The sequence below is a fragment of the Anoplopoma fimbria genome, chromosome 20 (genome assembly GCF_027596085.1).
Source record: "Anoplopoma fimbria isolate UVic2021 breed Golden Eagle Sablefish chromosome 20, Afim_UVic_2022, whole genome shotgun sequence".
Lineage (NCBI taxonomy): Eukaryota > Metazoa > Chordata > Actinopteri > Perciformes > Anoplopomatidae > Anoplopoma > Anoplopoma fimbria.
Genome location: NC_072468.1, coordinates 2912281 through 2938705, shown reverse-complemented (window position 1 = coordinate 2938705; position 26425 = coordinate 2912281). Strand labels below are relative to the sequence as shown.

Sequence of the window (26425 nt, the reverse complement as noted above, 5' to 3'; positions counted from 1 at the left end):
GCAACATTTTCTTCATTGCCGCATTCTATATAAATAAAGACCTAGAGTTTAACCTCTGTGTCTGGAGGTATCTCTGAATAACAATATTAAACTTAAACTGCCAAAGAATCCCTTTAATCTGTAATAAACTTTGAATGACCCCTCACATTAACTTCTAACCCATATTAACGATTTAACAACCTACAAAATATTATGCTGATCTGTCAATTAACGGCATGTGATAAATGTCTGTAGAGCGCTGACATGTAGAGACTGTACATCAGGCATTACGGAGAAACTGTGAGTAGAAATGGGTGATATGATGTGTCAAACCTGAGGTGTACTGTGCCGGATTTTCACTCGGTGATGAGAACAGACCTCCATCTTTCTCAATGGAAAATCCCAATCAGGCCATAATCAGCGGGCACAGCATTTTCCAAAATGCATTGTTGTTGTTTTGTTAGCAGAAAAGTTAGACATGCTGGACTCAGCTTTGTTCATTTTCACATTTCAAATGATGATGATGGCCATAATTGATTGATTATAGAACAAATGAGTAGTTTAATGAACTCAAACTTGACTTGAGTTAATCCATTGAACAGCCAGTGTGTTAGCGAGTGAAGACATCTGTTTTTAGGTTTCTTCATAAGACAGGTGGGACAGAATGAATCAAGTCCGGTCAACTTGGGTCAGACAACTAAAATAAACTAAAATAAATTATCAAGAAAAAGAGGAAAGTTTAAAAGGTTCATCATTTAATAGCCAAGTTATAGTCAAGTCCCAGTTAAAGAATCCAAAATAACAGAATCCAGTCTCAAGTTTGCAAAAAAGGACAAATCAAACTGATGCTTGATCTTCCTGCAGAGACACGGAGCAGCAGGCTCACAGTTTGTTTTTTAAAGATATCTTTTGAGAATTTATATGCCTTTATTTGATAGAGATATTCATAAAACGGGTTGAGAGGGGGGAGGATATGCAGCAAAGGACTGCGGGTTGGACCCTCCTCCCAGCCGCTGTGGTAGAGACATGGTGAGCAAACCCCTCTGCCTCTGTTTTAAATTTTGCTCACTCCTTTCCTTAAGTAATCACACCACGCCACCTATCAAATACTCAAAATGCATAGGATGAAACAGTATAATTACACCCCACAATACGGATCTATGAATAATTTAAGCCTATGATAGAGCTGGTAGATTATTACTCTGGTATCATTTAGTGTGTGCTTGATTGTAGGTGAATTGAGTTGGCAGACAGGGTACTAATAACCAGGTGAAAATTGCCTTGAATACCATCATCTTTGCTTTGCATGTAAATTAGGCCCCCAACACACACACACACAATGCGCACGCACACACATATACTTACTGAATTATAATAAAAAAAGAATGTAAAAAATGAATGAGCCAACTACGACACTCTTTTATTCTGTGAATGCATGTCAAGGTCTATGAGTTGTAGGCTTTTCTAGTCAGTGACAGCAACTATGATTAATGAATATGGACATAATAGCTCCAATAGGTGCGGATGCTGACAGAACATGAGGGTCTCTGATATAAATTACACTTATAATCTCCACGTCTGTTCTTGTTTACCACCATAGAGCCATTAATATCATCCAAGAGCTCAACATATAACACACTCTGTCTGAATCTAAGTGCCAAGATACTTAAGTGAAATGCATTAGACATCCTGTCACAATAAGATGCTTTGCGTAAATGTTGTAGAGACCCTGGCTAGATGGCTGAAACTCTCGATCCAAAAAAAAGCACAGAGCTTAAACACAGAGCTTAAACTCAGGTATAGCGCAACAGTATATCACACAAACCAGAGCAACTTATCTAAAAAAGTTACACAGCTGGAAACAGCAAGCCCCCTACAGCTCCTTGAATAAGCTTCTTGCCAGTTAGTAAATGCAAGTCCAGCCATTTGGCAGAACTTTGGCGACTACTGCTTAGCAACACAATTTAGCTCCAGTAAATAGTCTGAGTCACAGAAGCCTCAGAGAAAAAGTTAACAAGCCCCCAGCGCCAAAAATTATAGAAATCCCTTCAAAAACTATTATATATATATATACAGTGTAATAATATACATATTCAACATGTTCTCACCTTGTGCAGCTTAACCTAAATTCAAAAGTGTGTAATTTGAAGTATGAACTTCTAATCTCCTGAATTAAAAAAGTCTGTTAACTGGAGGCACAGAATGAAGTCAAATAACGTGGGTTAGAGTGATACGTGCACAGCTTGAAGCCCAATCTTTAAGAGGGGATCACTCTAACCAGGATTAGCAGTGGTGAAAGCGAGCAGGGATTCACGGTATGAGTAAATGCCGTCCAATCCTCTGCTTCTCTTCATCTCCTCTCTGCCCCCCCAACCCCGCCTCGATCCTTGTCTCTATTTCAACTTCTTCTGCAAGCTCCTTCTTCCCATTGTCTGATTTGGCCGTTCTGCTCTATGTTGGCTTCTATTCATCCTGCTACTCTCGCTTCTCTCTTTTTCTTCCCCCCTTCCTTTCATTTTGCTTTAATTTTCCTCTCAACAGTCTCACTTTTCAACATCTATTCTTTTTTGCTCTGTTTCATGAGTTTTCCAGCTTTTCTCAATCTCTCATTCCCATCCTCTTTCTAACTTCTCTATATCTTCGCAATCCCATTATCTTTCTCATGGACTCATCCACTTTCTCCTCTCATTGACTCTATTTTGTCTTTTCTTTTCCACTTTTCTCCTATACTTCCCTCCCTCATACTCTGATTGGTCCTCTTTCTCCTCTGCTTTTCCCTCATCATCTCTTCTACACATCCATCTCCTCCATTTCTAATGCATCTCATTCAAGACCTTTTTAATTCTCTGTTTTCCTCTCTCCAGATTAGCACGGTACTGACTCCACAGTGAGTGTTCAGCCTACAGTAGTGTCACTAATATGCCGGATTTATGGATGACAAATGCTGGCTTGCACTGTCACCACAAGATAGCTGATGTACTGTACATGAGAGAGATGGGAGAAGTGTGTACGAGTGTGTGTTTATCCTGCACGGTAGCATGCGTTGTTTGATGGGGCCGGCGTCTCGTCGGTACGAGAACTACTCTGCTCAGCGAGATAGCACTTAACCCAAATCCACTCTGGCTTTCTCTTTGCACCTCTTCACTCTTTTTATCTCCTCCGCTGCTCTCATGAAACACTCCACTCTTTCATCACATCTCTTCTTCTCATCCTTGGGTTTTAACTTTCTTCTCCCTCTCCTCCTCTTTTCTTTTATCCTATCTCCTCCTCCTCTGCCCCTCTTCCTCCCACTCCTGTCCTTTAGTGGCTTAATGCCTTTTTTCTCTCATTCATCGTTTTACCTGTGTAAGTGATGCCGTTTTCCCTCAACTCTTATCTCTCTGCTGCATTGTGTGTGTGTGTGTGTGTGTGTGTGTGTGTGTGTGTGTGTGTGTGTGTGTGTGTGTGTGTGTGTGTGTGTGTGTGTGTGTGTGTGTGTGTGTGTGTGTGTGTGTGTGTGTGTGTATTTGAGTGTGAAAGCTTTCTAATAAGGACTGGCTGAATATTAAGAGTCTGTTGATGATCCGTCTCCATGTGCAGTCTGGTGAAGGAAGCCATAATACTCTGCATGCCTGTCAACCAGCAGTGAAAAAAAATACATCACCATAAAATACCCAACTAGGTTAAAGCTAAAGGAGATGCTTGACATCAAACAAGAATTAAATATTAAATTCTAGAGTCTGCCATTCTATCAAGGACCATTTCCAGGTCTAAGTCACTCCTGTGTACGCTTCAACGTAAACAGACATGGATTAAATGTTGCATTTAGTGTTTACAGGATAATTAAAAGGAAAGTTTATTACAACTATGGTCTTATTTTTGTAGTTTTGGTCATTAACAACATGAAATGTTGCAGGCAGTTGTTAAAACGCTTGAAAAAAGTCCACTATATACTTCCGACCCGGCACAAACAGCTGAATTTAATAACTATCAGTGAACACAGTGAAGCAGATGGCGCTAAAGAGATATTTTCCTCAGGAGTTGGAGGAGACCAAAACAGAGTGAATATTCGACTTACATTCATTCAGAGCTAAGGTTGCTCCGTAACTGCTGGACTTGCAATCAGACAACTGTTCGCCCCATCAACTTGAAAGTGATAAAATGTCTGTGTTGTGTTTACAGTTTGTCCCTGTTGCCCCCAAGTGACCAATAAAACGTTGACTGCTGACTTTTTTCCTCTGACCTCTCTGAACGTCTGACCCTTACTTTTTTGCCCTGACTGAATTAGTTTTAGCAATGATACCATGGTACCAGATTTCAGCAATTACTTTGGTGAGAATACAATTTGTCTTAACCAGTAGAAATTATGTCCAGAACTAGAACAGCATTTTAAATTTGGGATTATATATGGACGACATGGTGTTGACCCTGTGTGTTATAAACTCTGGTTTATTGATTGCAAAAAACTGCAGCAGCACGCTAGGTTTCATTTTAAATGTGACATTTCCTTTCCACTATGGCAGTTTTTCTCAGTTATTTCAACAAAACCAGGTCCCAAGTAGCCGATTCACGACCTTGTACTACAACAATATCCACTCAACCCAAAGCCCCTTCGAGCTCTGCACACTACTCCACTCTGTGACTTTAGGAGGCAAGTCTATGTTCCAAAATACTCGTATCCTATTTCATGCTTTTCAGACTGCAAATACTTCACCTTCCTAGCTACACTGTGGTAACCATACTGTGAAATGTGGCATATGCATGCATATTGGATGTAGAGTGAACTGAATATCCAGAGTGATATTATTATACATGGTGTTGTACTTTTGTTTCTGTATCCCTCCTGGCAAAAACCTTGTGTTTTCCAAATGAATCACCATTTGCTTATGTTCCCACTAATTAAAGTTAATTTTGTTTATTTACGATCAAAATAACCACAGAGCATCCTGCACATCCCATCTCCAACGATTCAATGCTCCATTTAGTCCACAGTGGCTGATGATTATGACATGATGGATTACCAGCAGTCGGGGTTTGGATAATTTAGCATTTAAAAAAATTCAAAACAGGTTGTTCCATCCCAAACTCTATTTTGTTTATGAATAAATGATTTCTCATCATTGGCTTCTCTCCCTGTTCATTATAACTGAAATTATTGGCCAACACTTTTGCTCTTATCAATTCAACAGGCTGCCGTCTAACCAAATACACTGGCGACACAAACACACACACGTATCTAGAGACACACAAACACAAAATTGCATTATCTCTCTAAATGTGTTCCCGAGCACAATCTGTTGTGATGTGTCCTGAAGCATTGTATTGACCCAGGCTGTCAGCCAATCAACAAAATCAATTACAATAATTAACTATGAACACAGTAAGCACACACAAACACAAAGGACAACCCAGACACATTAAGCATCGTTACGATGACTACCTGACTTATCCGGGGAACAGAACTGACTATAAAAATAAATGATTAATTAACAATAAGGCATGACAAAAAAAGGTCAAGGTTCAGATGTAACGGTGGCAAACTTCCAAAATCAGGCATCTTTCCACCATCTATCCTACTTTTGTAACTGCTGCATTGGAAAGCTCAACACAAAGTGCCAGGCCACTCTGTGCACCCTCAGAGGAGTGAGCAGAGAACAAAATTTACATTTTCCTTTTCAATACTTTTCAAGGCCAAGGTAACAGTCTGAGAACAAAGAACAAATTCCTTTGTTGCAACAGTATCTCAGTCATTCCCACAGGGAAATGCAACTGAAGCTTCATATGCAATACAGACTGTATATTGTGTCCAAATCTTGTTTAAAAAATGTATTCATATACAAAACAACAAATTTGTATTAGCAAAGATGATTTATAGGAAATATAATGCCGCCAAGAATATGATTTATTTTAGTGGAGGTGCTATGGCAATGTCTGTCTGTCTGTCTGTCTGTCTGTCTGTCTGTCTGTCTGTCTGTCTGTCTGTCTGTCTGTCTGTCTGTCTGTCTGTGGTCCCCACTTTGGTCCAAAATGAAATATGTCAAAACAATTGATTGAGCTTCAATATTTTCTACACTTGTGAACAGCATCAATCCCACTTAATTTGTTTATCCTCTGACTTTACATTTAGCAGGTCAAAGTGAAATATCTCAACAACTATTGGACTGACTGTCTTCATATTTTGTAGACACCCATCCCCAAAGTATGAATCCCCTTGTTTTTCTCTCTAGCGCACCATTGGGTCAACATTTTATCTTGCAAAACTAATAATGATGAATTGATTTTTTTCCCCCTACAGATTGGCGTTGCTGTAAAGAAATAAAAATAATCAATGACTTGAATTACCAGATGGGATGACTATGGATTTAAGTAGCACATTCTACAGAAAAGAAAAAAATGTTGCAATAACATTTCTTTCTCAACATATTTGACAAAGTAAATTTGTACTATACAAACATATTTTGTAAGAGACAGTGTTGCATTAAGTTTATATTATTTTCATTTCAGCCAAGTAAGTTTGGTTGTTCACTTCAGATGTTTCAGGTGTAACTTTACTAATGTTTAAAAGAAAATGTTTCACAATTGAGCAATGACAAAAGACATGTGCAACAGTCAAAATGCGATTTTCTGATAAGAATGATATTATGCACCAATTAAATGATATTCCTTGATTTAAATCCTCTTAAATGCAGCTTGTTAGGTGTGAATGCCAGTTCATCTGCTACATTAGTAATTTCTTGCAGAGAAAACCCCTTCCTGAACCGACCACGCACTCTTTGGTCGTGGGAGTTACTGATGATACCCAGACGTTTGTGTTGTATATACAAACATCCTTCATGGGTAAAACACACACTAATCCTGAAGCTCAAATCCCCTCTGACCAGATGTTGCAGCTCACAGGGACGGACTGAGCAAAAAATTAATGGCTATCACATGCTCCCTAATGAAGGGATTGAGCAGAGCACAGTCGTAGAGTGTCTGGGATGTTGTCCATGCTCTGCTGTGATTCACTGGGATCAAATCCCAGCCTAATTTATGCTGTCACACTTCTGTCTCACCACTCGTTTCTGTCTGCCGGAAATGAATAAGATGACTACAGAACCTGAAAATTGGAATAAAATGTTCCGAGAGAAAAGGTGAAAGGGGGCAAATAGAGACAAGAAAAATAAGTGAAGAGACACATAGCGAGAAGGATGGAAGGAGAGAACACAGAAGAAAGACAAGGAGAGAGCAAAGAGTGAGAACTAAATGAGGGGAGAGACATGAGAAATTAGAAAAAAACCTTCTTTCATTTCAAAGCATTGCTGTTTAGTGAGGACTTCCACTGGTAAATATCAGAAGCAGCCACAGACAGATCCACTCAGATTTTGTGTCATACGTGGATTATTGATTTTGAACAACTTAAGAGAGAAGAAAAAAATCTTTAGTTGATGTCTATTTGTGCCGTTCCTTTAAACAAGACCTGCTGCTTGCCTGCTCCTTTAACTCCACATCCTGGAAGGAATGTGAGCTACACACACACACACACACACACACACACACACACACACACACACACACACACACACACACACACACACACACACACACACACACACACACACACATACAGCAGGGTCAGCTAAATGTTTAAGTGTCCCTTGGGGTCATTTTCTTATTATGTCTATACAGAAATCTACATTAGGACTGACCCTTTGCACTTCATAGACCAATTGCGAACATACCCTCCTTTGAACTCATACACGCAGTTGCTCGCATGCGCACGCTCGCACACGCACACGCACACACACACACACACACACACACACACACACACACACACACACACACACACACACTGCAGTCATAAGATTCAGAAAAGATCTCTCAGATGGATTTTTTGGAATAAGTTGAATTTTTTCAGTCAAAGCATCCTACAGCTATTGTTGAAATAATAGCCGCTGACATCCATCACTAAATCACCTAACCTCCTGGTCATGTGATCAAACATTATAAGAAAGGATTACTGGGTAGTTTGGCTTAAACTCTAAAGCTAAGCGTTACTGTATTTACAGAGGGGAGCAGTAGGAGTGTCTTCATCTAAATCTTATTTGGAAAAACCCAGCATAGTGTGCTCAACTAGAAACTAACATGTGGGTTTCTTGTTAAGAGTGCATCCAGATTTTTACCATCCATGACCAAAACAAAACAGACAACAGCCCACTCAGTATGATTAAATCATGCTTGCTGAGGTATGAGGTTGATTGCGAAGCACACTGGAGCGTTATATATTGAGCAGCACATCGCGCAGCAAGCCATCACAGCGTGAAGCGCACCGTTACAACATGTTTATTAAAGCCCCTCTGAAGCGCGGCAGCATCAGCAGCGGGGTTGCAAGCGTTGCCTTGCTGCCGGGGTGAAATGGCATGATGATATGGAGGTGATATGAGCATGAGCGTGATGTAAGCTGATTGGACTGAGCCTGCACGTCAAACAGAGAGAGACGGCAGAGGGAGGAATGGTGTTGAAACAGGGGAGGAGAAGACACAGAGAGGTCAGGTGAAGGAAGGGGGAAGGATATGGAGATACAGGAGGGCAGAGTGGTGAGAGGAGGAATGAGAGAAGAGTGACGACGGACACAGATGGGAAGAGATTGGGTGGAGAAGGTGTCACGTTGAGGAAGACTTTAAAGCAAAGAAATGTTGGATGGGGTGGAAAGGGGGGAGCTTGCTTGGAAGGCAGGGGAAGAGAGGAGGAGGGGATGTATGTGGGATGGGAGGCCGAGAAGCAGATAGAAGACTTGACAAGAGGAACAAGTACTTACCTTGATCTTGTGCTTTAGAGGGGTAATGGGAAACCAGGACCAGTAACACCAGTGGGGTCCACAAGCACCACCTAATCTGCCCCGCTGACAACATCCTCAGAACCAGCAGTCTAGACCTGGAAGGAGAGAAAGAAGATTATGTTGAGAAAAAGAAGGAAATGCAAAGCAAAGAGGGGAAAAGCAAGAGAGAAATGCAGAGACAGAAAGAAATGGGGGTTTCAGTGACCATGAATGCCATTCAGCTGCAAAGAGGCTCTGTGGATCAAGAAACCCACCTTGCACCAAAGACACTGATCTGGAATCAGTTAACTCCTGTTTAATATCCACTTTGATACAATTACAGAGCAGCAGTTTGACAGTCTAGACTGACCACAGAGCAGCGTTTGAGCCTCCCGCCCACACTAAAGGGGAATACAGTGGAGGACATTGTTAGAGGGAGGAGAGGAGAAGAAATGAACAAAAGAGCTGATAGAAAAAAATATGGAGGACAATCAGTGATAGACAGACAGGGAGAGAGCAGTTTGATTGACAGTACAGTGAGGGAACATTTCATGAGAGCCGTTTTCCGACCACAAGAGCAAACACAACAGACCCTCTCCTCTTCTTTCACCCCCTTCACTTGTGCTCTCTACACCCTCTCTGGCTTCACCTCCTCTGCAGGCTGCCACTCATTATTACACACCGGGGTATGGACACAGACAGACAGACTTATTATTTCTCTCCTTGGGAAACACACTTGCTGAGAGTCGTGTGAATAAAACAGCATGAGCAACAAAAGTTGTTTCAGGATTGAATAATATGGAGGCAACCCTGAGCCAGCTCCTTCAACTCAGAAAGTGTCAAAAGGTCAGAAATATGACAATGCATGTTGATCAGCTTAAAATACTCCAGGAAACAAGATCGTTTTTTTCATAGCCTCAGGACATGAAGATGGAAATGAGAAAGATTAAACAGAAATAATTCTCCCTTTTAGTCTCTCTCTAACACACACAAATGAGAGTTAATCTCTCTAAATTGAGATAAGCACAGTCTCAGAGTGAGGTTCAATTAAAAGTGTGTCTCTCTTTACTCATATGATGATTGCTGCCCGGTCGAAATCACATTAAGCCAGGACGTTTCTTTTGTCTTCAGTTTGTGTAATTTCCTGCAGTCCAAAGGGCAACTTTGCAACTGGTTAATTGGTTAATGGAAACCAGGGTAAAGGCGTAGTCCTCATTAAAATGAAGCAGACTATCCATGCTCAATGTGTGTGCTTTTAAAGACTATTTGTGGAATACAATATGCAGACATACCCAGTAACAATGAATCACAGTGGAAGACTTATTTTATTCTTGGAAAACTGTCTTTAGCCAAATAAAATCAACAACTAAAACTACTTGGACTCACTATACAAATACAAATCACGGTTTGTCTTCATTGTTTGGTTCTGACGTGCTGCTGAATGGTTTATATTCAGTCAGAATATTTGGGTCAAACTATCAGATTAATTCAAATTAAAACGTTGCGTTCAAAGACTCTGCACACCTGAGACCGACACAATGAATGAAATCTTTACCTCTCCAGTCATCAATTCAACGCGTCCCTTTATCCCCAAAGGAAATCCTCCGAATACCAAAGACCTCCTCCTCCTCCTCTCTTTCTTTCTTCTCTCTCACTCCTTCTCTCCGGATACAATTCGGTCAGTCCGGAGTGGGTGTTTCTCGCCTCGTTATTCAGCCATCCCACCCTCCAGCTATTCCTCCTTGTCCCAACCCTTTCTTTTGCCCTGGTTCATCTCAGAGAGAGAGATAGGGAGAGAGAGAGAAAGAGAGAGAAGAGAGAGAGAGAGAGAGAGAGAGAGAGAGAGAGAGATAGGGAGAGAGAAATAAAGAGAGTAAGAGAGAGAGAGAGAGATAGGGAGAGAGAAATAAAGAGAGTAAGAGAGAGAGAGAGAGAGAGAGAGAGAGAGATAGGGAGAGAGAAATAAAGAGAGTAAGAGAGAGAGAGATAAGAGGAGAGAGAGAAAGAGAAAGAGAGTAAGGGAGAGAGAAATAAAGAGAGAGAGAGAGAAATAAAGATAGAGAGAGAGAGAGAGAGAGAGAGAGAGAGAGAGAGAGAGAGAGAGAGAGATAGGGAGAGAGAAATAAAGAGAGTAAGAGAGAGAGAGAGAGAGAGAGAGAGAGAGAGAGAGAGAGAGAAGATAAGAGAGAGAGAGAGAGAGAGAGAGAGAGAGAGAGAGATAGGAGAGAGAGAGAGAGAGAGAGAGAGAGAGAGAGAGAGAGAGAGAGATAGATAGGGAGAGAGAGAGAGAGAGTAAGAGAGAGAGAGAGAGAGAGAGAGAGAGAGAGATAGGAGAGAGAGTAAGAGAGAGAGAGAGAGAGAGATAGGGAGAGAGAAATAAAGAGAGTAAGAGAGAGAGAGAGAGAGAGATAGAGAGAGAGAGAGAGAGAAATAAAGAGAGTAAGAGAGAGAGAGAGAGAGAGAGAGAGAGAGAGAGAGAGAGAGACCCAGTGCCTCTGCGCAAAACCCTCCCCTGCCAGCCTGCAGGTTTTCGGCTCCAGTCCCTCTGGGCCCTTTGTGCGCCTCCTCCGCGGTCACGACCGGACTGTCAGTGGGCTCATACCCGGAATCAGCGCCTTTAAACGGATCCACATGGTCGATGGTCGGTGCTGGTTGACTTGCAGAAAAAGTCCATCTGAGAAATGGCTCAGCAGCAGGTGCGTTAAAGGCACCATGTCTCAGATGAAGGTTACATTTACACAAGAAACAATGCTCATTGTAGCTGTGAAGCCCTTAATGAAACATGTGTGTAAATGTCTATAAGTATTTAAATTAGTCAAACATGGGTGTTTTACACAAACAGAGATTTGTTTTACACAAATTGACCCAATTGATAAAATCAGATCCAAGCTACCAAATATTTTAAAATGAACCGTTTTTGAAGCAGACCTCAGAGTGCTATAGTAGCTATAGTTACATTACATTACATTACAGTCATTTAGCAGACGCTTTTATCCAAAGCGACTTACAGTCAGTAGTATGTTACATATCATTCACCCATTCACACACTGATGACAGGCTACCATCAAGGTGCCACCATCAGACTCTAACTAACATTCATCATCCAGTCCACACCGATGGCAAGCCTTCAGGAGCAACTTGGGGTTAAGTGTCTTGCCCAAGGACACATCGACTCTATGGGTATCGAACCACCGACCCTCTGATTGGAGAACTACCTTGCTCTCCACTACGCCACAGCCGCCTCATTGTAGCTGTGAAGCCCTTAATGAAACATTGCAGGTCTCACCTCTGTGTAAATGTCTATAAGTATTTAAATTAGTCAAACAGAGATTTGTTTTGTGTAAAAAAAAACAAAAAAAAGTCTTATTTTTTTGTTCTTTTAGCAAAACAAATCTCTGTTTGACTAATTTAAATACTTATACATTTACACAGCGGTGAGACCTGCAATGTGAGTTTACCCAATTGATGAAAATCAGATCCAAGCTACCAAACATTTTAAAATGAACCGTTTTTGAAGCAGACCTCAGAGTGCTATAGTAGCTATAGTTCATTTATTGATGCGAGTGATTTTTACTTTTACAGAACGTTTAGATTCTAGATGGCTGAAACCAGATGTTTTTATGGCTGTAGGCTTTTTTTTAAACTATCAAGTTGTCCAATATGTTAATGAAAATCATATCTGTAGGCTATAGGTGAAATAAATCAGCTCACGTGTTTTAAAGGAATAGTAGGACATTTTAGGAAATCTTTTTTTTTTTTACATTTTTGCTGAGAGTTAGATGAGATGATGATACCACTTCAGTGTCTGGCCGTTAAATATGAAGCTACAGACAAGGGTGATTAGCTTAGCTTAGCATTAAGACTGAGAACAGGGGGAAACAGCTAGCCTGACCCTGTCCAAAAGTAAAAATATAAATAAAAATAAAAATACCTGTCTACAAGCAACTCTAAAGTTCATCAATTAACGAATAAACAGCATTTGGAGCATTAATATAGCAACAATCTTAATGGCATTGTAAAGATTTAGTGTAGTAATTGAGCAGAAAAAGAAGTCACTCTCCCTCCGTGTGTGTTGTAATATGAGCTTTTCTGTGCTTTGTTTACAGTGCATGTGCTCGTGCTCCCCTGGTTAGCTTATGGCTGCCGCTTTGCACTGCGCTCATACAGTAGTTACAGTTTATAACACAGTCCCGGCCGAGGGCATAATAGCGGAAGCGTAGCACCAATCCTCCTGTTCCCCTCAGGTCAAGACTGTTAGCTCTGTCAGCACTGTTAGCTGCGAGCCGCCGGGTCAGTCGTAGTCATGTTGAGTCACTGAATTTTGTATTGAGCACTTTCAATATTAATTGAGCATTTCATTGGATCAGTCACTGCCAGCGCTTTCTTCTATCGGGCTTAGAAAAAAAGACTTGTTTATACAGCCAGCTCCTCTGCTCCTGAAGATACTTTGTGACTTGCCCTGAGGTGGGAGAATGGGAGTCATGGGAAACAGAGGCTGCTGAAATGTGCCAGTGGCTGGCTAAGTTGAAACACTGAATAGCTACACTCCAGGTGTGTCCCTGAGGCACTACACACACACAAACAAACAGACACACACACACACACACACACACACACACACACACACACACACACACACACACACACACACACACACACACACACACACACACACACACACACACACACACACACACACACACACTTAATACACATAGACATGTCCTCCTTAGCCAAACAACTGTCCAGATGCCATGCGCACTGTAATCAAGTGGATAAGGATGCTCTGTCCTCCTCCCTCTTTCCTCCTCTTTCTTCCTCCAGCCTCTTCCTCCCTTCCTGTCCTTCTGTCGTCTCTTTCCCGTTCATCTGTTGCCCGTTTGCAGAGGACCACACACCAAACAAAAACAGCACCAGCTGCCAGGGTCCACAGCCATGCTAGAGACGTTTTAATAGGTGAAATCAAAGCTCGAATTCACCAGGTCAACCTCAGGTGAAAGGAACTCAAAGTCCAAATATTTTTTGCACAACATTTACTAAAATGGACAACATTAAAACCAATTGTAAGCTCATTTTTGGTTTAACTTTGTATTCTGAGTGGCTGCGGACTCAGGTGGCTTTTGCTTGACAGCTCCTCCCTAAGGACGCTCAGGCCGACAGACCTGATGACCTGCCCGATGGCTGAACCATGCTGCTGTCCTCCATGCGTGTCCCTTTTTCTTTTTTTCCCATCTATTCATTAGTCTTGATGTCTTCCTGTCTTTATTTGCCCCTTTATTATTTAATTTCTTGCTTCCCTTCTTTTCTCTCCCTATTCCTAATCTGTATTCCTTCTTCTCTCTACCTTTCCTTCATCCCTGTCCATCCAAACTGTGGCTCTGATAATAATAAATGCATCAGTCACATGGTAGAGTTGATCCACAGGTCATTTAGCTCAGTGCTATATGGTCCACCTGTGAAGCCTCATAATGTTTTTAATGTCATTGCACTGCAAAAAATATCTGTTTAGTGCTGGTTCTTCACCTTACCAGTGAGATTGTACCATTACTGTCACATATACAAGAAGTATTTAATACTAGTGTAAATAAAAAAATAACAACCTCTGCTGACCTAGACATCCTAATTTCTGTCATACAAGTCTGTGTGGGACTGAGAGGTGAATCTTAGCTTTCACCTTCAACAATTGTACGTATTATGCACCTCAGGAATTAGAAAAATGTGTGCAGTTTAGATCGGCAGTCTCAGTGTGTGTGCACTCAGGTGATATGTGACAGATCTCACATTTGTAAAACCTGGATAGTACAGCACCAGGAGACTTTGTGGCGAGATGGTATAAAAAGTAAAACTTTGACAGCAAATTATACTCAGTCTGACACTGAGAAGGTTTAAGGAAATGTTTCGCACCCAAAACACTTTTTTATTTTACTAAAGTGCATGCACATCACTTTTCAAATGTATTTTTTTCCATCCAATATGCAACTTTTTGCAGTTTTTTTGTACAGCACCTTAGTCAGTCACCTTTAAACTGATAGGTAGTTTTCTTGATTTTGATGACATCTCATCTTAGTTCCTTTGGTGGTTGCAGTGGATGAACATATTGTAATAATAAAAATTATCAAACTCCACCTCATCCTCTTGTATTTCCTCTACCTTCCTATAATTATTACAAACAAGCCACCATTGTTGGCTTAGACAAACATACAGAGCATAATTTCCTGGTAGCAGAGGATTTCTCCCAGGAAACAGGAACCCCTTCCTTTGTGTTTATACAGGCGCATGTTTAAGCTTGAACTGGGTGAAAGACGAATATGAGTTTCAAGGTATCAATTAGCAAAAGTAAGAGAACAGCAAATTCTCTCCTCAAATATTACTGTTATTAATATGAAAAAGTTGTGTGTCTTCAAAAATGTGCCAGAAAAAAAAAACTGCAACCTCCTGCAATTCAGAAGCTGCAGTATTCAATAATGTGATTTCATTCATTTGATTCTGTTTGTTGAGTCAGACTTTGGTGCACACACGCACACACGCACACACACACACACACACACACACACACACACACACACACACACACACACACACACACACACACACACACACACACACACACACACACAGAGAGAGAGAGAAACACACACACAGTGACAAAAGACTACTATCTGCAAACACACTTAATAATAAATTTAAACAAAGACCTCTGACACGTTTCGCTTTCAGACATAAACACACACACACACACACACACACACACACACACACACACACACACACACACACACACACACACACACACACACACACACACACACACACACAGACATACCTGAAGCCCCCTGCCCTACATCTTTAAGACACAGAGATAACAGGAGGCGCGGGGCTTAGCAACAGTGTCACAGTGTCATTCACACACTCAATGAGCTGCATTCAGACCAGCAAAAGAAACATGGTTTGTTTGTCTTATAAACTCAAGGAATAGACCTGGGCAAGTTCAAGTAGAGTTGACACTTACAAGGGCTTCCAAACACATTCACACGCATGAACTCAGACACACTGGCAAACACCTCATGCTGTGACTTCCAACCCTTTTTCTGCTGGACACACACACACATATACACTCTGTGTTAATAACAAGCAGCAGGTTAATGTGAGGGCAGCAGTTGACTGAAGTGACCGCAGCCTACTGATTAGGCCAACTAGTCACAGTTATTAGCCGGCTTGTCGTCTGGTACCAGGTCTGTCGTTCCCAGAAGATTGCTAACCGGACAGCTCTTAAGGTAATGATACATTATTCAGCTGGTCATGGTGGAATGGAGGGGATTTATTTAAGATAAAATACTGCTATACAGTATTTTATTTTTGGTAAAAGGCAAGTACTCAAGTACTCATGACCAAAGGTATCTGTAACATGCAGAGCACGTTAACTAGAGCCATTTAAGTTGCACACGCACAGTTTTTTTCATCCAGGGAAGGTAATGTTAGTCTGTGGATCAGTCAGTCCACCACTTGGGTCCAAAATGAAATATCTCAACAACTATTAAATGGATTGGTGCAGACTTTCATTGTCACATCAAAATTTGGTGGTACTTTATCTTTTCATTGACTGTCATCCTTCAATATGTCAAGTAATTTGGTTTATGACTAAATATCTGCACAACTGATTAAATTTCCTCAACTTTACTTTGGGAATGTACTTATAAGCACATGTTAGCTTGCCACACGTCAAACTAAGATGGTGAACAAGGTAAAAACTGTTCTTGTGTTGTTACCATTCTTATTTTGACCATGTTAGCATGCTGACGTTAGAATTCAGCTCAATTCACAGTTTTGTCCAAGCACAGCTCAAAGAACCATTTTGCATTAGCCTTGTATCTCCAGTCCTGAGGATGCTGTCCATGAATCTACTCAAAGGGACCATGGTCCAAAAAGCAATAAAGATGATTAGTTAAGGGAATAGAACGGTTAGTTTTTTGGTAGTGTCTTGGTAAAAGGCTTAAAAAATACTGTGAACTAGACTTCTCTCACTCATGCACCTGCATCCTAATCAGGCCCTTAAAAAAGCGTTCCAGTACCCATATAGCATCAAATGGAGTTGTGATTTCCTGTCCCACCACGTAGTTGGTAAAATAAGTTTTGCAAAGGAAATGCCAGTTGAAATGAGGTGGGTTCCTACCAGAGTTGCTAGTGAACTTCACAGAGCTTGCAGCCACAGTCCAGGAAGTTTTTGGCTGGTGGCTAACATTTCTGCTTGCTGTGACTTGTCCTGAGCTCCTTGCCTGTGGGGAGGGAAGTGGAGGACAGGAGACAATTCACTTGAAAACACTGTAATCATGCCTCAAAGGCATTCAGTCCATCAGCCTGAGTACTGAAACATCCCTCTTCTTTAGCTACACAAGTCTTTTCTTTTCTGTGGGTAATAGTCAAAAAGCTCAATATTCCCCACAGTGATTTAACTGATAACCTTTATTTAATCAAAGCAGTAGCAACACTTATTGGCACTTATTGTGTCAAAAAGCTAATTAAACTTTGAAGAATATTGTGTTCCAGTTAATCTCATTTCATTTTCCTGGCATTACAATTTTTTGCTCTGCCATAATGTAATGTATGACATAATATAAAAAAAGGATATGGGAAATATAAAAATAGCCTGAAACCATAAATTCAATATCACCCAGCATTAAGATAAATATAGTGTGCTTGAAAAGATTGGAGACTTTACAACAAAGAGTGCCAACACGGGAAATGAAAAAAACTTTTTTATTTTTTGTTGTGGCTGTTTTCTAGCTATATACAAGGTTTGAAGGTTTGTTTGCTGGATAACATTACATTTTTTAAACATTTTAATTAAGCAAACACTGATAAAATAGGAGTCAGGATAGAAATGAGTGAGAAATTGTGTTTTCCATGTCCTCGTCTAACACTGAAACCAAATCTGAATGAAACCAAAGCCTTGCCCGCCTGCTTTCAATGCACCTCATATTTCTCCTTAACGCTCATATTTTGGCTCTTGTCACTGTCACAAGAGGGATTTTTTATGTGTATTAATTACTTGAGCTTGGCTTGTAGCGTCTGCATTTGTGTTGCTTTAATTGGACCAACTGGGCTTTTCAAACCTTTATATGATCTTATAATATATGCTACTTGGTGAATGCTTTCATCCCAGGCTTCTCTTAGTGTGTTGGCCCCAGTTGGAATTGGACTGCTACAGGCAGTGTGGCTGTGATTCTTTATGTATCAATACATTATTCTCTAAAGGCCCATGAAAAGAACAAAATTCACTACTCCTCTATACTCCAAAAACACCATTACTCTTTGCCACACATTTGTTCTAACAGACAACTTTGAATAAATTAATTTAGAATAGGAGACTTAGACAATAAGTACAGATTGTATGTGAAGGCTTGCTGCTTTGCACTTATTCTGTTAAATAAACACATTTCTTATCAGTTCAGTATCATCCATCCAGCAGGCTTTCGCTTTTTGTGTGTGTGCAACAGTTTCTAATATCCTGTGTGTATGTATCACTCTGTTTACTGAGCAGAAACACACACAGACAAATAGATGAATGGATGGAGGCAACCTGAAAGTTGGTTGCTGAGCTAATCAATGGACGTGTGATTGCAATGTACAGAAAGTTAGGTGGATGAAAGGTTGCAATGGCCTCATCTGATAAGGCCTTTTCTAGTTAGTGTATCTGTCAGTCTTCCTTGAGGATAACAGGATGTAAAATAGAGAGAGAGAGGAAGAGAGAGAAGGAGACCTGGGTGCCTGTTAGCAAAGTGTCACCACAAAATGACAAAATTGCGTCATGTAACGTTAATCAATTTATTTTCAACTCACCCAGATTATTGTCTGATGTCTGTGCAATCAGGGATGTCAGTCCAGGAGAAACCTGTAGAGGGGTCAGACATTCAAGGAGACCATGCAGCTATGCAGTTTGAATAGAAATAAGATTAGAGCAGGTAAAAATAGACTGGAGGAATGACTGGGACCAGACATTAACAATAACAATGTCAGATGAACCTCTGCTATTGGAGTGCAGATATTTTTTTTATTTTTTTATTCGTGTGGATCATATTCCCACGCAGACCACTTTTTTTATAAAATCTATGGTCGCTTGCTGAAATATATCAAATGGCCCACAGAAGACACAACTGGTTGAGATATGGAAGGACTCAGGAAAAAATGAACAAACCGTGCAGATCTTGTGCTACAGTATTGCAGCACATCCTGCTGGTAGCTTTTTAGTATTACATCAAAAAAAGAGAGGGGCGTAATATCTCACTTTTGACCAACCTATGAGGGGAGGAAATGACACAGGACATTTACAGAGTGGGCAATGTGTTTAATCTTGTGGCCTCTTAAATTGAGGCAATTAGTTGATGGCAGTTTATCCATTTTTTCTTTTTCAGATTTGTTTTAAGAGATTTGTATAGACCCGAAGAGTTAAAAGTACAAAACAATAAAATAAAATATTATTAATTAAAAATATATATTTTTTTCTCTCTTATGTCTTGAATCTGGTAGCCTTGCAGATTTGGGAAACACTGCCTAAGGATATCATGACATGATGGCCCTCTATTTTAGAGGTCTATCAGAGTTTTGCTTTATTTCTACTTTACACTAAAATAATATACAAAAAACATGCTTTTGTGATTTTTAGACTTGCACAGCCAACAGCCTCATGGGACTAAACTGGCACTAAATCAGACCTGAAAGCCAACAAGAGACCTTAAATCATGTCAAATAAATAAAAAGACATCCAACAGTCCTAAAGATGAAACCATAACCACAGAGTAGAATCAGTTTGTTTATTAAACACTTAATCAACTGTTTAATACATCAGAACATCAGAATGAGCTTTAAGCTGTTTTATCAAAAACAGACAGTGGAACTGTGTGAGCTTATATTGTCGTCAAACCTGACATTCAATCTCTGATAGCGGAGAAAATAAACAGACTGAAAATGTTTGGGCCCTAGCTCGGGCCTCATGAGGTGAACATTAAGCAAAAATAATCCCTTTAATTAGTGAACTGAGTGAACCAAGCATCAAAGCTGAAGTACAAAACTGTCAATATCAACAGCACAATGTAGAAGGAAATACATTCTGTCGGACCATTGCTTTTGAAACTCCTGCTGTGCTATTTGAAGGTGGTGTCCATAAAATACTGATTGTCAACAGAACTGCGGCACGATCACCTGTTACATGAGCACTTTAAATATACAAGGTCTTTGATAAACAGATCTGGGAACAGAACAAGAGAAAAGATGACCACAAATTGTGATTAGCAGCAAAATGAGGTCTTAAGGCAAATGCTTTCAGGCGTATAGTTGAACAGTCAGTGAACCCGTTTCAGCCAACTAATGACCACAAAACTCTCTCCAGACGTTTTTATACATTTGAAGGGACACATTTGACACTTTGGCATATTTCCATTTGCCAAAACTCAACTGTTACCCTTATCAACCTTTCCAAACTGCCTTCAGACAAACAGGAAACATTTCCATCTCTTTTTTTCAGAATCATCACCAATGCTGATGTAGAGATCAGCTTTTAATCGTATATCTACAGTAGACTAATGAAAACCCTGGAGAAGAATCACTCATTTCTGCAGAACAAGTGATTTTTGTCACTCTATCTGCTGATTAGCTGTGTGGAAAAATCTAATTAAAGAATTCTGTAAATGCATCAAAATATGTCAAATCTCTGTGTCCTGTTATATCTTCTCCAAACACAGCAAACTCCAAAAAATAAAAATGTATGTTTTATGGCATCACCCAACAAATTGAGTGAACAGGTTTAAGATTAGCAACTAAATGCACAAAATGTAATAAATGTTTATCAACCAGAAAACATCACCAATGTCTGTAAAATGTTCAATAGTACTATTTCTAATCTATACAGCTGAGGAAGTTTTCTTCTTTTATCATTGTCCTGAAAATGGAGCATTGCAGAAAGCATGATAAAATCTACTTTACTTCTGAAATGATTTGTCAGATAACTCAGTCTCACATGCCAATAAACTGAAGAAGCGCTTTGGATTAGAGGCCAATGCTACATAAGCACAGATTTACAGGAATCATGCATTTCACTGCATACAATATCAAAGCACATTGAGGAACAGCAAATGAGATGCCCGATGAATAACTCACTTCAGAGACTTGCAGGCAGTTCCCTGTGACATACACTGTGTGTTAATTCTACTGTTTGGCAATACGGTTTTCCTGAATATATGTTCATGTTGAACAGAAAAAGGTTTACTGCATTTGTATTTAGTAATAACTCACTTCAGTTCTAAACCTAGTAGATATTCAATGAACCAGGCAGTGTTGTTTTGTCTAAAGCAAACAAACAAGTACTGTTAGTTATGTAGCGAATTTCGGATTTTTTTCACTAAAGGCGTAGCCATCCAAGAGTTCTTGCAGTTGGGTTAATCCCCACGCACATGCACATTTTTGAAGATTTTTTGGGCGCCCTAATGCTCTGCATGGGCCCCCCTTACATCCGCACTTGCAACTAAAGTTCTGCTCCCGATTAAAACAAGCATTTCTTCAGTCAACGTAGATGGAACCAAAGGAGCCCTCTTAGAGCTGTTGCTTTTGGAAAAAAAGGTGTAGCTGATGTAGTCTATGCTTCACTGTGACGCCAATGTCCACCAGCAGAAGTGGAGGATCGAGCACAGAACCAGCAAACGCCTGGAGTGGACAGCTCCGAGGCGGCTTTCGCAGGACTTTTGCATGGCAGCCTCTGTATCACTGTGTGATTAAGTGAATGTTGACATGTAGTTTAGAGCGCTTTGAGTTGTCGGAAGACTAGAAAGGCGCTCAATATATGCAAGTCATTCTCCCATTTACTTATTCACCTGTTGACTGCTTGATGTTTAAGCAAAAATGGGAGCAGAACTATGCAGCAGGAGCGGATGTCAGACAGTTCCTGCAGGGCATATGGACGCGAAAAAATCTTCACGATTGCCTGCAAGGATGAACCCAATAGTGTGAGTTTTTAGGGGCGAAACCTGTACAATATAGACACAAGTGTTTACTCAGGAGTTAAACATAGGTTACAGACACATACTGTATAAGCCACTTGAGCATCACTAATCCATGCTCTACTTTTGTAATAATTTAGTTTTAAATGTGATCTTCTCATGCTAGTATGTCTAAGCATATGGTGGCACAGTCTATACACATACAGTTAATTCTGATGATATTTTGGAGACTACAAAATCTATTTATTTAAACGTTAAGCCTTCTTTAGTCCAGCTAATCTTCTAAAGGCTCATTTCAACCAAATAATTATAAAGAAACAATTATTTGTGCAGGTTTTTCTGCTGCCATTCCAGTATATTGACCAGATATTTCCAGAATCTGTGCTGCCATACAGTATAGGTATGTATGTATGCATTTAAATCTTCTTTTTAAAAGGGAAGCTTTTTTCACTTAAGTGCTAATGTCAATATAAAACAATGGTTTAATAGGTCAAGTGCTCATATAGTAATCCTATCCTTTCACTCTAAAAACATAAAAGAAAATTTAAGATACAATTTAAACTGAATCTACTCTTCGCTAAAAGAAAATCTTTTAAGTTTACAAATTAAATCTGGTTGGCAGCACATGACTTCAATTGTAGTTTAATATTTATTTGGCAGTTTTCACAGGTATGAAACACACCTAGTCTTTTGTGTTTTGGAAATAAATGCAACACATCTTAGAAATATTTTAAATTTCTTCCTAATATTTTAAAGTTGAGAAGATTTGCTCTCTTGAGTTCTTATTCTTTTCAACAAATGTCTTTACAAATAATGACATCTTATGTCAATGTGGAAGTTTCTGGTTTGCATGTGTCATCTTAAAAAAACTAAACTAAACTAACTAACTAACTAACTAACTACTAATATAGATCAGGGAACATTTTTCCTTTAAAAAATACTTATAAAGTCTCCAAAATGTTCTCATAGCTGTAGTTTATGATGCTTAATCTGATAAACACCATTCTTCTAAAGCAGGAATTCCTCAGTTTACTTGTGCGTTAAGTCTTTTTTAACTCTTCTATTTACATTGTGCCTGTTAATGTCACATACATTTTTTCACTGCATATTTATCACGAAAACTAATTCCTAGCAGCTACACGTAAATCTACCTGGGCATCAATTTATTTGTAAATTTCTTTTACAGGACAAGGGCAATTTGACATACTGGTTGCCCAAGCAGGAAAAAACAACCTGAAACCAGACTTGTGATTTACAGACTGTAGCTGTAGTATAAATGCTCCCTCTCTGTGTGTCTTCCTGTCTCTTCCAGCAGAGGGCAGTGTTGAGCCGTTAGGAGTTTTAGTCGATGGTTAGAAACTAACTGGAGGAGAGGTCACTGACTGTGTCAGCATGAAATATTCTTTTTTTTTTTTTTTGTTACATTTTCAGCTTGTACATGTTCATCTCCTGGTTTTAATGACAAACCTGATCTCTCATCCTTTAAACACTCGTCATGTTCAGCAACAGATTCATGAAACAGTCCTGGTTTTAAACTCAAACAAAAACAGGGAACATGGGTTCCTCTTCCACACATAAAGTCGGAGGCCTTTTCAATAAGACTGAGAGCCTTTGTGAGCTCACTGAAGCAGTTGAATCACCATCTGTAGAAGTGGTGGCACTTTTATGCCTGTGCCTCTTTATCCAAAGAAAAAAAGCAAGCACAACCTGCGTGTTTTGTCTACAGGTTGAATCATTTACTTGACTTTTATACGTTTCTTAAACACACTCTGTCTCTCAGTCATTCACCTTGTCCAAACATCGTTGGAACAGAGAGAGTATGAGTTGTGTTTCAAGACGTCCACGTTGCTCTATTGCTGTGGTTTTGAGGTCAAGTACTAAACCTTCTAGTCCGCATGTTATTACTGCACTACTCATCTATGAGGGATTCTGTCACGGCTCTATTCAAACTTATGCGTCCTCCATCACCTCCATGACTATCGTCCTGGGTCCAGTCAGGATCAGGTCGCTGACGGTCCGGTAGTCCTGAGAGAGGACGTTCCGTCCGTTCACCGACACCACAAAGTGACACACCTTTAGAAAAGAGAGACAGAAAGAAGAGGGTTGATGGTTGATATGATATATATATTTTAAAACCTTTATTCAAGCAGGTAAATCGAAATTAGATTACAAAATATATTGTTCAAGTGACCCCTGGCCATGACAGCATCAATACATCGTTTTTAGAGATACATGCAACATTTAAAAACACAAAAAAACGAACTCATATTACACTGTTTAAAACAACATACAAAACGTTAAAGAACATAAATATTCAGTGTTTGAAACATAATCAACATTTTGATATCTGGTGGAGAACTGGATTATGCGGCAGGAGTGATTTGAGGTTCTTTAAACTTTTTTTACTATGATTCTGGGTCTCCATCTCAACGCACTACAACTTTATTCAAGGCTTAATCTCAAGCTTTAAGAGCCTTGAAAGTTCAAGGTTTACTGTATTTATTAACAGAGTTTTGCTTATTTTGTTAGAAGTCTGTTTTGTTTGCTTAACTAAAGTACATATCAACTGTAATGAGCTGTAATAAGCTTTCTTGCCAAGACTTCAATGAGAGAATTTACACCCCTCTCATATCTGCAGCATAAATATGTAGCTGGACCCAGCAGATGGTTAGCTTAGCACAAAGATTGGAAACAGAGGGGACGAAGCTAGCCTGGTTCTGTCCAATGGTAACAAAATCTACCTAGCAGCACCTCTTGTGCAAATGAACACATTTTATCTTGTTTGTTTCATCCGTACAAAATACTAAGAGTAAAAACGCAGTTTGCCATTTTACAGTTGCGTTACCACTGCCCAATGCCTGGCAGGGACAGATAAGAGTGGTATCAATCTTCACTACTGACGCTCAGCAAAAATGCAAATACTTATTTCCAAAATGTCAAACTATATATCAAAAGCAGAGAGTTGTTTTTCTTACATCTTGCAAACAGGTTAAGGCCATGCTGTCGTTCGCTGCAAAGAGCACGTTATTTAACCACAGCTCCAAATCGACAGCACTGATAGTAATACAACTTGTTTTCTGAGCTTCCTTCTAACTGCTGCTCTTGCAACATGATGCTGTTGTTTCTGCTGCTGCTGCTGTTTGGCTCTTTGCAAGCTATTACCAACGCACACTCACAAACGCAAGCACACTGCTCCCAGACGTTTTCCGAGGCATGTCACAGAGAAAAAAAAAGCACATAATCACTCTGATAGTTATATTGGCTATAAATCGACAAAGTGTAGACGTAGACGGCTGAGTGACGATGGAAGAAAAACGTTTACAGATGAGTTTCATGGGGTCTTGACTCAGGAAACATTTACAGGGAGCAGCTATTTAAACCCTGACTGTTTGACTTGCACAAACTGATGTAACCTACAGGTGACTATTTCTTTATTTTCACAGCAATTGCTACTAGAGGGTTTCCCGGCCTTGATGAATGTTTCAAGAAAGCAAAGATCAGAATAGGCAGATGGCTTAAGGCGAAAGAGAGATTAAAAGAGGGATTGAGGAAAGGGGGAAAAAAGCCTTGACTGTTAATGCTGTGCTGCAGAGGAGTTTAAGACTCTCACTGTTATCACATCTAAACCTCTGCAGCGTATATCCCACTCCTTGCAGAGTCAAAGAACTCGAATAACTCTTTTTCTTCTCTCTGTTCCACCTTTTGTTTAATCCGCTTTAACTCTTTCCAACTCCAATACCTCCCCTACTTTCTCTCCCACTGATGCTTCTCTCCTTTCAGACTGAAGGGTTGTTGGTCTTGGCTGAGGCCCAGCTGGACTTAATGGCTCCTTGCACTCAGAGGGTTAAAGTCACTCACACACAGAGGAAGGAAAGGGACAGAAAATGGGAAATATAGAGAAAAGAGAGAGAAAATAACATGTGTTGCAAGAATCAACACTTTAGGAGGCCTCGCTGAGATATTCATGCAGCAATAACAGCTGTAGCAGTGTGGAGAAAAGTCCCTCTTTACCAAAATACTCAGGTGATGGAATGCCAAGAATGAACATTAGTCCCCAATCCAACGAATTGTCCAATAATAATTAATCAGGCATCATGACCTCCCTCAAAATGAATTTCAAACGAAAGGCGAAATTTGGCCCGAATCTAAAGGTAATTAGGGTGAACAATTTGGGGTTAAAGTCAGGAGTAATCCACACAGTCGTTTATTTTAGCTCACTAATCAACACCTTAGTCCTCTTGTTGCCTGGCAACCTCACTGCGACTACAAGACTCAAGGGTCTTTGCAAGAATAGGCATACAAGAGTATTTTCCAAAACGTTTAACTTTTCTTTTAAAAGAGAGAGAGTCAGACTATTAGATGTTTTGTGCATGTCTCAACCGGTCATAATTATGTGTCTTCAGCACAATCAATTCGTTTAAGGATTAAATGTTCAGCATATATATACATATATGTATATATATGATCTAACACATAGTATAAGAGTATTTAAAGGTTTCAACATGCAGCATTGTCTGATTCATCTAACCTTATGATACAGAACATATTGTTCAGTGCACACACGTGATGCTGTGCAAACATACATGCAGTACAGTACAGGATGCACAAATGGACACAAAGTGAGACAAACACACACCCCGCTCGACCTGCTGCTGCATTCTAAAAGTGCATTAGTTACATA

The 26425-nt window shown here is 39.9% G+C and overlaps 2 protein-coding genes across 2 annotated transcripts in view; both read right to left on the bottom strand.

Moving 5' to 3' along the window:
• col14a1a (collagen, type XIV, alpha 1a) overlaps positions 1-10402 on the bottom strand; it is a 115546-nt gene extending 105144 nt beyond the window's left edge. Inside the window, exons 1-2 of the mRNA XM_054621031.1 lie at positions 10314-10402; positions 8759-8874 (exon numbers count right to left, since the gene is read on the bottom strand). Coding sequence (XP_054477006.1) covers positions 8759-8852 — 94 coding nt within the window. The 5' untranslated portion in view covers positions 8853-8874; positions 10314-10402. The remainder of the gene's footprint in view (positions 1-8758; positions 8875-10313) is intronic.
• A 9156-nt stretch (positions 10403-19558) lies between these two features.
• deptor (DEP domain containing MTOR-interacting protein) overlaps positions 19559-26425 on the bottom strand; it is a 29400-nt gene continuing 22533 nt past the window's right edge. Inside the window, exon 10 of the mRNA XM_054621738.1 lies at positions 19559-23817. Coding sequence (XP_054477713.1) covers positions 23695-23817 — 123 coding nt within the window. The 3' untranslated portion in view covers positions 19559-23694. The remainder of the gene's footprint in view (positions 23818-26425) is intronic.